Source organism: Schistocerca piceifrons, chromosome 3, assembly GCF_021461385.2.
Source record: "Schistocerca piceifrons isolate TAMUIC-IGC-003096 chromosome 3, iqSchPice1.1, whole genome shotgun sequence".
In the NCBI taxonomy this organism is placed as follows: Eukaryota; Metazoa; Arthropoda; class Insecta; order Orthoptera; family Acrididae; genus Schistocerca; species Schistocerca piceifrons.
In genome coordinates this window covers 846811978-846825965 of record NC_060140.1, presented here as the reverse complement: position 1 = coordinate 846825965, position 13988 = coordinate 846811978, and the positions used below count along the sequence as shown (strand labels likewise).

At 36.3% G+C, this 13988-nt stretch overlaps 1 protein-coding gene across 2 annotated transcripts in view; it reads right to left on the bottom strand.

The window, feature by feature from the left end:
* LOC124787728 (splicing factor 3B subunit 1) overlaps positions 1 to 13988 on the bottom strand; it is a 62737-nt gene that overhangs the window by 34332 nt on the left and 14417 nt on the right. The window contains exons 1-2 of one of the 2 annotated variants that reach the window (XM_047254576.1): positions 6173 to 6195; positions 2689 to 2768 (exon numbers count right to left, since the gene is read on the bottom strand). In XM_047254576.1, the coding sequence (XP_047110532.1) occupies positions 2689 to 2724 (36 nt within the window). In that variant the 5' untranslated portion in view covers positions 2725 to 2768; positions 6173 to 6195. Of the gene's footprint in view, positions 1 to 2688; positions 2769 to 6172; positions 6196 to 13988 lie in introns of those variants that run through there. The other variant, XM_047254575.1, reaches the window with a different exon arrangement.

The following is a 13988-nucleotide window of genomic DNA, read 5'->3' as shown; positions in this document are numbered from 1 at the left end:
AAACTCCTTGAACTGCCTGAACCCAGCAGTCTTATCCTTGATACTCTTTACCGAGCCTTTTTCTTTGCCCATCATCATAAGAGCCCTGCAAGTTAAAAGGGAAACCATTCCATCATAACTACTGTCTGATTTTGCCACGAGTTCATCAAAATCTTCTCCACGAGTCTTGCCTTTCAACGGCAATAGTACTATTAATTCATCTTTAAATACTTCACCCTCATCAATGTCAAAAAATAACACAAAAACTGATGTTAGTGCAATTTATATTTTCACTGACAGTTTTACACAATTTAAGACACACACTGATTGATGCACAAAACAATATTACCACATGGCAATAAACAACAAAAATAAGCAAACAACTGGTGGAGAGCAGAGCAGTTTTCTCTGTAAAATTTCAGCACTGCTGATGTTAAAATAAAGTAAAACATAAACAAACATAACCCTAGTCTCTGAGAGCATCAAATCAAGACACTCAAATATGTGTGCACAGACACACACTAGAATTAAGTTAGGTTGTTTTTTTACCTTATTTTAATGTCGGGGTCCCTGCACCAATCCTTAGCCAAAATATGACTAACTGTCAGACTGTCTGCAATGTTGCAGAACATAAGACATAATGTTAGCAGAGGACAGATTCAAGAGTCCATTATAAAAGGTTCTTGCACTTGCAGTTCAGTTGTGATTTTAACAGTGCGAAGGGATTTGATGGCATGCACAAAGTAAGAGAATTGTCTCTTGAATTAAAATCTGAGGAGAAATTAAAGTTAGAAAATATTTTTTTGGTGGTCCAGTTTTCAATTTTCTTCAGCCCATATCTGGACAGGAATCTGCCAGTTGCCAACCGTTGCTCAGCACTAGTTCTTCCAAAAAGTTAAGTTTCTGAGCTACGATGAAATCTCAAGCACAACCATTTAACGAACAGCTGATACCATGATACTAACGAATGTCAGCATGCCCATTGAGGAAACCACCAGATTAAATCTATTGTTTATAATTTACTGTTTTTTCGAATGTATTATTATGAAGCTATTAATTTGGTGCACAAGTTCATAGCATTATTCTATAAATTTAATAAACACAACTGACACACGTAACAGACTTTCATCATCAATAATATATTCTCCCTCACTATTTGCAAGTCTGCCTACGCTGGGGTAACTTTTTGATTCTGCGACTGTAGAAATCATGAGGTTTTGAGGTCGAAAAACTCATCGAGCCATGTGCAGAGTGCATTTTCATCCAGAAAGGAAGTTCCTTGAAGTTATTTGATAGAGCCCTTAAAGGGTAAAATCTGAGGGCACACAATCAGATAAGGTGGGGGCAAAATGACTTCCTAATCCAAATCCCGTAGTGTTTGTTGTGAGCCTAGCAGAATGCTGGTGGGTGTTATCATGGAGTAGCATCACTTTACGCTGTCTTCCTGGTCATTTTTCTTGGACTTGGTCTACAAGACATCTCAGTTGTTGCCAATAAATGTCAGCAGTGATGATTACATGACAGGACAGCTGTTCCACCAGGTGCATAACATTACCTTTTGTGGATGCGCGCATGTCTTTGTGCAGGGAGTTTCTGCTTTGTCTGGGCTCAACCACTCCTTTCTTTTCCTTATGTTAGTATGAAGACACCATTTCCTGTTACCATTAATGTAGAAATGATCAGTGTTGTTCACGAGCCTGTAGAGGTATTGTGGTACTGGCTTAAAGCATGCGGTGCCCGTACATTCACTTTTTGTACCTCCTCCACTGCATGCAAATGTTGCACGATGGTTGAACAGTTCATCACATCTGCCAGGTCTCAAGTACACACTGATGTGGATTAATGCGTGGATGTTAATTATCTCCATCAAACCCAAAGGTCTTACTGAACATGGAGAATCACTAATGTCAAAACGATTCTCCTCAAAATGAGACAACCATTTTCTTGCCATGCTCTGTCCAGAGACACTATCTGCATAGATGGTGCAAATGTTTCTGGCTGCTTCAGCTGCTGTCACTCCTCTATCGAACTCAAACAGAGGAAATGTTCCAATTTCTCCAATTGGCAATCCATTTTATAGGGTTCACAATTCCACTCAGTATCTCCAAATGACAAAATCACATTATGTAAACTCAAATAGCACCAATCAATAAATTAACCCATATCAACCATAATATCAACATGAAAAACAAAAATGGTATGAACTTACGCATCAACCTAATATTTAATGATTTTTAACTGATGAATAAGTGGTACGGCACTCAAAACTACCACAATCTTACACAGGCTAACGCAGAGTGACAATACTCTTTCCCAGGACAATGGAGCCATGCATGCTGATGTGAATGCAATATGTTTAGTCTTGTTTATGTGCTTGTCCAGCATTCAACTATATGATCAGTGGTTATCTTTACTATTTTGATTATCTGTATTTTGATTAGTATCGCATACGTTTTGGATATTCTTCCTGAAAGTGAAGCTTCTGGCTAGGATTTACTTTCAAGCAAAACCATTTAACAATACCTGATACACATAATAATCACAGTTGCCACCATGACTTACTGAGGAAATTTAATCAAAGCTGCATCAATGTGGTTTAACATTGACAAACTTATTTCAATTCTGAAGTTATTTCATGGAACCATTGAGAAATGACAACGGGTGACTATCAGACCACAAGCCATTAGAAATGAGTAAGATTTTACAAACCTCAGTCTCCTCACCACGCAGTAACTGTTCTTTCATGATCTCCGTATATGTTCGAGAGCCAAGATCAGGTGTCTTCCCACCTGGAACCACAACAGAACAGTATTAGCACAGGCACAGCTTACACCACCTTAGACCTAAACTAGATTAAATCTATTTTTTTATAATTTGCTATTACTTTGAATGTATTATAATGAAACTACTTAGTGACTTAACTGCTGAATATGTTTTGAAAAACAGTGGCAGCTAGCACAACAAATATAGATGGATATAAACAGAATATCTACAAGACTCTGAACATTTCACCATGACGGGAATAGACACACAACAAGAATGTTAGAACTAACTCACAAACAAAATCATTTGTGAAAGCCACCACTGGAACATTTGCCCAAGCCAAGTCAATGCCTGATATTATTTCAGCAGTGTTACAACTAAATTTGTATTGCGAAATGTTCATTTTCAAAAGACGCTGATACAATAAATCCAAATATGAAAGCAACTGTGTTCAGAGTGTTACTGAAATACGTATGATAATGGAAGACTGAGCGTTCTATCCCAGACCTACAAAACAAATGAGGATTTCAACATGTCAAATGGTCGTTGAATCTGAAACGAATTTTAATATGCAATTAACCAGCAACAATATCATTCATGAATAATATCAACATGTGAGACATGAGAGAAGTGCATGCAATGAAAATTATAAGTGGTTTGCTAAATATATGAAAAGCTCCACAACAGAATTATGAAAAAGCCACAGTTGCATTCCATCTTTATTTCAATGCAATGTTAATGTGGGATACGGATAATCAAACAAAACTGCCATCTTCTGTTACTTAGAAATGCATATAAGGGCAGAGCTTATTTAAGCTATTACAATTAAGCATATGGGACAATACCTACATATTCTGCAACCTGCATTCTTAAAATTAGTGGATGGCATGGACTGAACTCTCTTTCCAACGTAACTCTGCCCCAATTGCATCTACTATTCTTTCTTATCTCATTTCAAACTTTCTACCCCCTTCCCCAGAAGAACATTCTCCATAACCTGTGTTTGTATTAGTCCATTGTATAATCTTGTCATCCAAAGAAACAAAAAGAACATATACACTCGCTGCTCTTCTGCAAACCCCCTCCCCTCCCCAGTCCGAAATATCCAGTTCGATTTTCAAATTGTTCAAAATTACTTTAAACACAGCTAAATTATCAATTTACATATACCATATTTTCTTCACAATGTTTAAGCTGGTCATTATTACAGCCACAAATGCTTAATATTTTCTAACAAGACTTTCAGCTTGAACAGCTATTCAAATTAAATTTACAGGAGTAATCGAAAATTTTATGAGGTACAATTCCTTTCCAGAATGGAACAGTTTGTAGCAGAAAATAAGCCTCATTTTTACCATTTCTGGTACCTATTGTTTGCTGCCACTTACGAGTGGCTCACTTCTGACAATTCGCAATCAGTATCTTAGGAGAACCCAATATTGAAATTAAAGGTTACCCTGACAATACGACTATATATGTGCTGAAGCAGAAGAAAGCAATGCATATGACATAAGAAAACCTGCAAATGGAATTTATATACAGGGTGTACATAAAATCCGGAAACATTTTAAATTATTTATTGCACAAGAACCAAACACTGCACAGATATTATACATATGTCATTTTGAAGAGAAATCCTTAAATAGTTTCATTTCATGTTCAAAACATTCCTTAACATAACTGGAAGCTAAATTTCTTTAGCTCCCTTCCCTTATAATGTCACTTGCAGATTCAGAAACCACAAAAAAGCAAAATGCAGTAAAAAGTCTATTTGAACTTTTATGATGTTATGTTACAGATTTTTCCTTTGTGAATCTTATTGTGCATCCATATGGACACTCATACAGAGCATATATTTTGAAACTTTTGCTTAAAATAAAATTTGTAGAAAAATTCTGATTAAGACATTATGATACAACAATATGACTGATGCAAAAAAAATTCGTGAGCACAACAACCGTTAAAAAGCTTTAAGAAGAAGAAACAAAAAACAGTTTCAAAAAAGGTGCTGCACTTCTGACTGACACAGTGAAAATTCAGTCACAACAGCCTGCATACCAAAGAGCAGATCCAACATGCTACTGAAACAAAACTGTCCACTCTGATAAATATCTGTATCATACTCTAATACCAGAGTAGGGTGCTTCAATTATAATTGCTGCAAGTGCCTGTTACAAGAATAGTACAAAAAAGAAGAGGGGCAAAAAAATCTGAGTTGCTACTCACATGTAGTATTACAATATGAAAATATATTGTCATGGAATTTTCCATTCTACTAGACTTTCATTTCGCACAACAACTGATTCAGGAGAGAGCAGTAGAACAAATACCATTGGAAATAATTAATAATACATGTTACGTACCACGCGACAATAATCCAATAGAAAACGGCTATGCCACAGATATTAATTCAATAAAATTAGTCTCTAACCAGGTCATGACGACAGTTTTAACATGTGTCATATGTTTACAACTGTTCTGCAAGAACTATTATAATATTTGAATATTACAGTCTTTAAAATAACAACTTTTTCAAAATACAATGGAAACTTATCCCTCCACAGTACAATTTATATTCACTTATTGTCCTACAGCTCTGTTCACCCTATTCTTATCTCCATATTATCTTTTAATTAATGTTTTCTTGCCCTCCCTTTTATTTCTTTCCTTTCCTTTCCTTCTTCCTTCCTCCCATCAGAGAGCAAAATGTTAACACACATTCTTGTGCATCTTACTACTATCCTCCTTCCCTTCCTTAACCAATACACCTATTTCCTTTGTCCCAGAAGAATAAATTCATAAAATATTCCATAAGCTCATTAATGAAAAGTACAACCTGTTTCCAATTCCACTATTTGTCTGTAACTCACTAATTCTCTACAAATTCGCGTTTATCATGTGATCTGGATATGTCAATAAGAGCTTATGTATTTTTTAACTTTGTGTGTACATCTTGACTGGAGGAGAATCACACCTACACTGAAGTAAAATTACTGACTTTTTACCAAGTACCTAAATATGTAGGAGGTAGTAGTGCAAGATCTTTCAGAAGCTAAAATGCAACAGATATGCTCTTCATTATTACGTGAGAACATAACAAGGAACACACAAGCAGAAATAAGCCTCTGCAGTTGTTATTAGGGAGCTGTTCAGCAATCAAAATCTTTACACTGTAGTTACAAAAAATCTAAACTAAAAACATACTGAATATTGCGCTGCAAAGTTTTACATGGCATATGAATTCGGAAACTTAGCTAACAAATGAATGGTAAAAATGAGATTAATTCCTTCTCAGCAAACATACATAAAAGACTTGTTTCCTACATTAAAAAAAAGATGTTCCATTACAGAAAAATATCTAGACAATGAAAACTGAACAATTTCAGACTGCTTGAGCTTGGGCATATGTTGAACTTGCCAAGATACGTACATGCCCATCCTGCTGCTACACTTCAGCAAACGGTTGTTTGCAAACATCTTGATCCATGGATGAATTTTAATAGCCACCTAGAAAAAAGCTGGGGTGATTAATAGATTTCTGATAACTCTCACACAACAATCACACACCCAAGAAAACTTCTCCTGCAGCTTCTCCGCAGTTGATCCGTGTTGGTTCTTCCTTTGTGTCCAGTAAAAATACTTCTTACAATTTGTGAATGACTTTTACTTTCCCTATCTTCTGAGGCTTTTTCATATTACAAATTTATCATAATGTCAACCAGGTGTCTGGAATGTTCTCCTTTTGTAACTCAATCAGTGAGAGTTACATGTATCTACTATTTGTTTCTGACCATTTCCCAAATCAGTTCTCTGTAACCATCATTCTGATACATACAGGAAAAGAACTGTTGGGAATACAACTAACCGTTTACAGAAACAAAACTTGCTGCAACATGTAACATTAAAACTTGAATCTGTCCCTCATCCTACATTAGGATGGCTATGCCTTGCTACTGTTTCCACAACATACTTGCAATGTGAAAATATTTAAATGTTAATGCATAAAACAAAAAACCAGTCAGTACAAAAATGTCTCTTGGAAGTGACAGAACATGGACTGCTTTCCTTTAATATTTGTTCCTTAAAAATGTGATAATGGAATGTACCTCCACTTAATCCAATGACTGTGCTAGTCCTTTCAATACATGACACACTAACCACAACTCTCAAAATCAGAGAATCTCACCAGACCTCAACCTCATGACACTACTGTAACATATTCATGCTTTGTTACCCTAAACATTCTGTAAAGCATGAAATTCTAATTTAGACGCTATAAAAAAAAGGTCAGATTTTAGGCAAAGGAGAACATTCCAACAGAGGAAGATTGTTATAAGTGGAAACTGTGTATCACTATCAGAAAAATATCCCTCGTATTTATGCACAATAATCATTTATAACTGGAAGGCATATTAATTCTGAAATGTAGGGTGTAATTAGCAGATTTTATCCAACTACCAACTGATATAAGAAATACCCATTTTATATTGCAGTCTCCTGCTAAGAGAGCAAGACACTGCATCAAACAATCATATATTTGTCTCCAACGAAAATCAAGAAGCTATACTGTGGCATTATACTGTCACTCTCATGGCTTTATCTACCCTTTTGTTCTTATGTTTAGTAGTTCTAGTACGTCCAAAGACCAGTTAGATGCAACCTCCTTTACTAGTTTGTTCTGTGAAAGCCTCCTCATCTCTGGATAGTGAAATGAAATGATCGTATGGCATTTACTGGCCGAGATATCCCCTTCAGGATTCAGTCGCCGTATTGTAAGTCTTCTTAGTTGATGCCACTTCGGTGACTCGAGTGCCAGTGATGATGAAAATCACGCAACACCCAGTCCCCTGCCAGGAATCGAAACTAGGCCTCCCTGCGTGGTCGGTGGTAATGCTACTGCCATGCTATGGAGGAAACAAACTACATATGAATCTACTTAATGTATTTGAGCCTTGGCCTGCCTCTACAATTTAACCCCCCCCCCCCCCCCACACACACACACACACACACACACTTTTTTCCATTAACAAACAAGTTTGTAATCCACAAGGATGTGACCATCAATGCAACCTTCCTGATGGTCAAGTTGTACCACATAATTAGTAGAGTCAGTTGAGTGCCCTTTCATCAACCTCAAATTTTATGTTTTTTATTGTTGTGGACCACATTTACATAAATAGCTGTACATAACACATCTACTTTCCCATGCATAGCTTTCCTACTGTTCTTCATTACTGATAATACATTCCAAGGCAGAAAAAAACAATACACCACAAAGGTATTATCTGAACGGGACAAATTGGTAAATGTGATGTACATCTACAGACAAACAAATACAATTTCAGAAAAATTGTATGATTTATTCAAGAGAAACAGCTTCACAAACTGAGCAGGTCAATAACATGTTGATCCACATCTGGCCCTTATGCAAGCAGTTCTTGATTAACAGAGTTGTTGCATGTCCTCTTGAGAGATATCCAGCCAAATTCTGTCCAATTGGCAACTTAAGATTGTCAAAATCTGGAGCTGGTTGGAGGGCCCTGCCCACAATCCTCTAAACATTCTGAATAGCGGAGAGATCTGATGACCTTGCTTGTCAAGGCAGGGTTTGGCAAGCTCGAAGACAAGCAGTAGAAATTCTCGCCATATGTGGGGGGCATTATCTTTAGGAAATATGAGCCCGAGATGGCGAGCCATGAAGGGTATCAAAACAGGGTGTAGAATATGATTGAAATGACACTGTGCTGTAAGTGTGCTGCAGATGACAACGAAAGGGGTCCTGCTATGAAAAGCCACGGCACCCAGCCCATAAATTCTAGTTGTCAAGCCATATGGTGGGCAACAGGCAGGGTGGTATCCCACTGCTGTCTGGGGTGTTTCCAAACACACCTTCACTGGTCACTGGGGATCAACCTGAAGCAGGACTCATCACTGAAGACAAATCTATTCCAGTCAATGAGATTACAGGCCAGACGTGCTTGGAGATGCCCCAGACAGTGGTGTGATACCAAACTGACAGTCACATGCCATATGACCAGGCAACACAGAATGATGGTCTGGGGTGCCAATTCTTTTCATAGCAGGGGCCTTTGGTTGCCATCCACAGCACCCTTACAGCACAGTGTTATGCTGATGATATTCTACACCCCATTTTGTTGCCCTTCATAGAAAGCCATCCTGCCCTTTTCAGCAAAACGATGCCTCACCTGCACATGACAAGAGTTTCTACTGCTTGTCTTCTAGGGTTGTCAAACACCACCTTGGCCAGCGAGGTCACCATCTCTCTCCACAATTAAGAACGTTTGAAGCATTACGGGCAGAACCTTCCAACCATCTCACGACTGTGACGATCTAACATGCCAACTGGGCACAATTTGGCATGACATACCTAAGGAGTATATCCGTAAGTCTATCAAACAGTGTCAAGCCAATTAACTGCTTGCACAAGGCCCAGATGTAGAGAAACACATTATTCACTTGCTCAATTTGTGAAGCTCTTTCCCTTGAATAAATCATAGAAGTATTCTGAACTGGTAATAATTTGTCTGTCTGTACATGAACATCACGTACACCAATTTCAATCCCATTCGGATAAGTCTTTCATGGCGTGTCTTTTTCTTTTGTCTTGGAGTGTACTTTACAAAGTGTTATGTGATACCTGTTCTTGAAGTAGAATTAACAGAAAACAGCTCAGGTCAAGATTCAGAATATCTCTGCCTAGAATAGGAATTGACACCTTGCTTCAATTAAGTATAAAAGACCTGAATAACAAGACTGAAAATCATGAAAATATTATCTTAAAATGCAAAATAAAAACATGCCATTAAGTTAGTCTCATGTCTCACTGACAACAAGGCCACAAGAGATGAGCACTAACTAGTGTAGAGAAAGATGAAGTAAAGAAGCTGCTGCGGTTTATTTAAAGAAGCATCCAGCCATGAGTAGTCTGCACTGATTCAGGTACTCTATATATATCAGGTTGAATGGACAGCAAATCGATATCTGCTCTCACTCTACGTATTTTACTCAATCATTTAGCTTAACAAGCAATACTAAAACTGTATCTTTGTGCTGCATGTACTAAATCTGTTCTATTGTATGACAGGTCAGCTACAACTTTTTATGACCAAACTGAAGAACACAGAATAACGTATCTGTGAAATGGAAAAAATGCTCAGAATCACCAAAAATATCAGTATTGTGAGACTAAAATTGAAGCTGAAGTAAATGTTGTAAGGGACAAAAAGATTTGCTGTAATCAGCAGCCACACTTATCCAACTACACAATTTTCAGCTTTTTAAGGTGAAGGAGATGATATACACTTGCAAGACAAAAATTGTAGTACAACATTAATATGATACTGTAAAATGCTGGGTGGAACTCAAATAATGAAAGCAATGAAAGTAGCCACTTACTATACAGGTGAATAGATGAGTAACAGACAGGTAAATAAACAAGACTGAATGCTTAGATAAGCATTTGGACAATGCCAAACACTGCCAGCAGATTCCTTTACTGAATGTGATACAATCGATACATACACTCACAATTAATATGCCATCCCTGTATCTTCTGTACCGTACACATCTAATATGAAAAAGCCTTTTAAGGAAACAAATATTTCACTTACATGCAGAAGCACTAATTAGATCTTTGAAAGTGTTGTCAGAAATAGTGAAATGTAAGATTTGTGAATGTTTTGTTACAATATAGACCAGTCCTCGAAATTTCCAGTTTGGCGATGATGTTCCTTGACTGCGCTGAAGGATTTCCTCAAAGGGAAAGAAAATTGAAGATCATTAGTAAAGGCTAACTTGCAAACCAACCCACCCCACATACTAAATGAACCCTCCCCAGCCATGACAGAACAAAAGCCTACTTATCTTTTAAACTTTTAAATTACAATTTAATAAAGAAAGCTAAATGGAAACCAACCACACTACATACGCACATACATGCTACATGTATGTAAACCCAATAAGACTACTACTGCCTGCCTACCTCAAAATGCCTAAATCACACATACATACGTCCATTCACTCGTAATAAATCGTGTTTGTGCAAGTTTTGACACTGGAATGTGGTGAGCATTTTTTTTTTTCCTTTTGTGACAAATACGCTCATACAACTGATCATACGGTTCAGAGTGCTACGAAAAAAAAAAAAAAAAAAAAAAAAAAGGGTTAATTCATTACAATCTTGGCACAGAAATCAAATGAGGTGTGCTGTAAGATATTACACTGGTCTTCAGAAAGCAAATGTGGTGTGAATTTTCTTCAAAAGTAAGTTATGATACAAGAGAGTAACAGAATAAAATCTTCTGGTTTCTAAATCTTAGGTGTCTCCTAGTAAAGATTCAGGTGCAGCAGAGAAAGGAAGTTTGCTAAAGTTGAACAAAATCCATACAAGTATGAGGTGAAACTACGAGGTGAGACTTTTTTATTAGTTGGCTATAATAGAAAATCAAACATTAAAGAATTATTTGTATATGAACAAATGGGATGCCGCTGTAATTAAAGAGGAACAAATGCAACAGAATCGTGCATCTCCTGAAAAAGATAGAATTATACACATGATGTCAGACACAAAACTAGAACTGAGTAGAAAATAGATAAAGGAAGTAAGTGTTTAAAAATTGGAAAGAAGAGCATCATAATGTCTCCCTACAAAATCTCCAACTACTACACTAATGTCAATTTCTGAATTCCAGCCTGACTTCAGTTTGGGCTCTGAGTAAGGGATGAAAACAGCATGCATTTTGTTACAAACAATTCATGAGTATGTGCCACGTTTCTACTAGCATTATTTATGAATGTCATGCAATTAACATATCCCTTTAAAATAACTGTCAGGAATAACAGTAATTGCAAAGTATAGACAACAATGAATATAATACTGCAACAATGACTGAGTTGTAAGGAACAAGTTTACAGGATATAACAGTAGAAATTCTTAGTGTCTCTCAAGAAGGCCCATTATACAAATTGTGAATATTGCTCTTAAGGTCTGCACTATGCATAAATCTGTAGGTAACAACACTATTTAAAGACAAATAACAACCAAAGAACAGTGAACTCAAGGGACAAAAATGGGAAAAGTGCGCACAAACAAGAACCAAGTGGACAACGAGGTCAGGTCTTTATGACCCTGTGACAGTATTATGCCGAACTTCGTGTAAAAAGAATAAAACTACATCCCAGATAGGATGTATCAGATTAACTTTCTTCAAAACTATTAGTGAGTAGTTCAGTAGCCAGAGAAGTCTGCAATACAGTAAAGATACATGTAACATGAAAGAAGAAAATGTAGTGCGACTGCTTAAGAGCTGCACTCTGGAAATAACTTACGTTACCAATTGTGCTCATTACCACACTTTTCATTCACCTGTTAAATGTAGGAGAACTATTTCTATTTCAACAAACTCTACAATAAATATTCTCTGAACAATCTTTTGGTGAGCGATATTATGAGCTATCCAAATATTTTTGATATGAAAGAAACTTGTCCCTGAAATTTTGTAAACAACTTTGTTTATGAAGTAATTGGCATTTCAACCTGATCTGAGAAATCAGAAGTTTTCTATCTCTGATGACACTACTCTCTTTCAGTATGATCACACTGTTCTTGTCCTGCACAACATATCTTCAATATGAGCCATAAATTCCATAAGTTAGGGATCCTACACTAATGATTAACATTTCATAATATATTTTACAAGCAAACCAATGTGAGGAAACTGTGCGCTGGACCTTTTTAAACAAAGTAAGTGTTGTTGTTGCTGCTGCTGTTGACGATTTCGATCAATCCTTGAGGTGTACACAACCAGTCATTCATGAATAGAAAAGGTGACGTTCAAACTTTGATCCAGCACACAGTTAATTTGTCACAAAGGTTCATTCAGACAACATACTTTAATGTAAGACACATCTAGTGCAATACTGTGAGACAAAGTTGCCGTGTGTTTGTATAAGTTTGTGATATGATGAAATTGTCCTAGACTTTCTCCTTGAGCATCCCTTAACGTTTGGAACACACAGTGAACTGACATCATCATCTTACGTCATTATGCCATTCTGCACTGATGATCTGCTCATACAAACATGAGCTTAGTTGTAAGTTTTCGAAAACAGCCATAAGTCATGCTTTGTAATTTTTATTAATGGTTTTGCCCTTCAAATGAAAAAGATCATCATAAGGATATACACTGTAAAAGACACAAATTGAGATAATATAGAAAATTTACATTGATGTTACTAAACTACATACTCTATGGTGACTTACAGTTAAAGTTGGCTTTACAGCTCTAAAGATTAAGCTGACTGTGCTGTAGTATATAAATTTACATTTAAAGTACAGTAATAAATGATAATGCTCACAGTGCCAAAGATGAAATTGACTGTACAACTGTAGTTGTAACTTCCATGGTATAGTGTACATAAAGATAAGTTACAGTTATATTTTATAATCTCTTTTTAAAGGCGTGTGTATAGACATCTCATATCCGTACATGTCTGCTCATCTTTCAAAAAATACGAGTACGTTAAAAATGTAAATATCTTTTAAAATACATTATAAAAATTCATATTTGATACATCTATACAAAAATGCAACCAAAACTACTGTTTTTAAAAATATTTCTGTTAGGATAATATGGCAGGTACTATATTTTGGTTGCTTATCAACACCTCTTCGTCAAATGACTGGTATAGCACATGCAAATTAAATTTGTTTTGTTCGTTTAGTAAATTTTGCAGTTTTTCTTCTTTTCTACAAACATTTTCAATTCTTTCAAAACATTGAACAGAGGGCCTTTATCTGCGGAGTGTATGATTTTTATACTATCTTGAATCTCACGTAATGTATGTATGCTGTATGATTTGAATTTAAACTGTAATGTTCTTTATAATGTGTTCTAGACACACTTCCAGTTTGGCCAATGTATGAGCTCTGACAATTTTGGCAATTCATTTTGTACTCTCCTGACTTACTGTATTTATTCTTTTGTACATTCTCTCCGTGTAATTTTTTTTACTGCGTGTCTAAGGGCACTGCTAATCAGAAATGCTACTTTCACTTTCTGTCTTGGACAACATCTTGTAGTACAATCTGTTATGCTCCCTATAGTGAACTAAATTACATATGCGATACAAAGCTTAAAAGTATGTAAAAATCTGACAAAACTTTCACCATTAAAAATCGCATCCAGTCTGCTAACAATGCAGTAAATAAGAATAAATAGGAATCC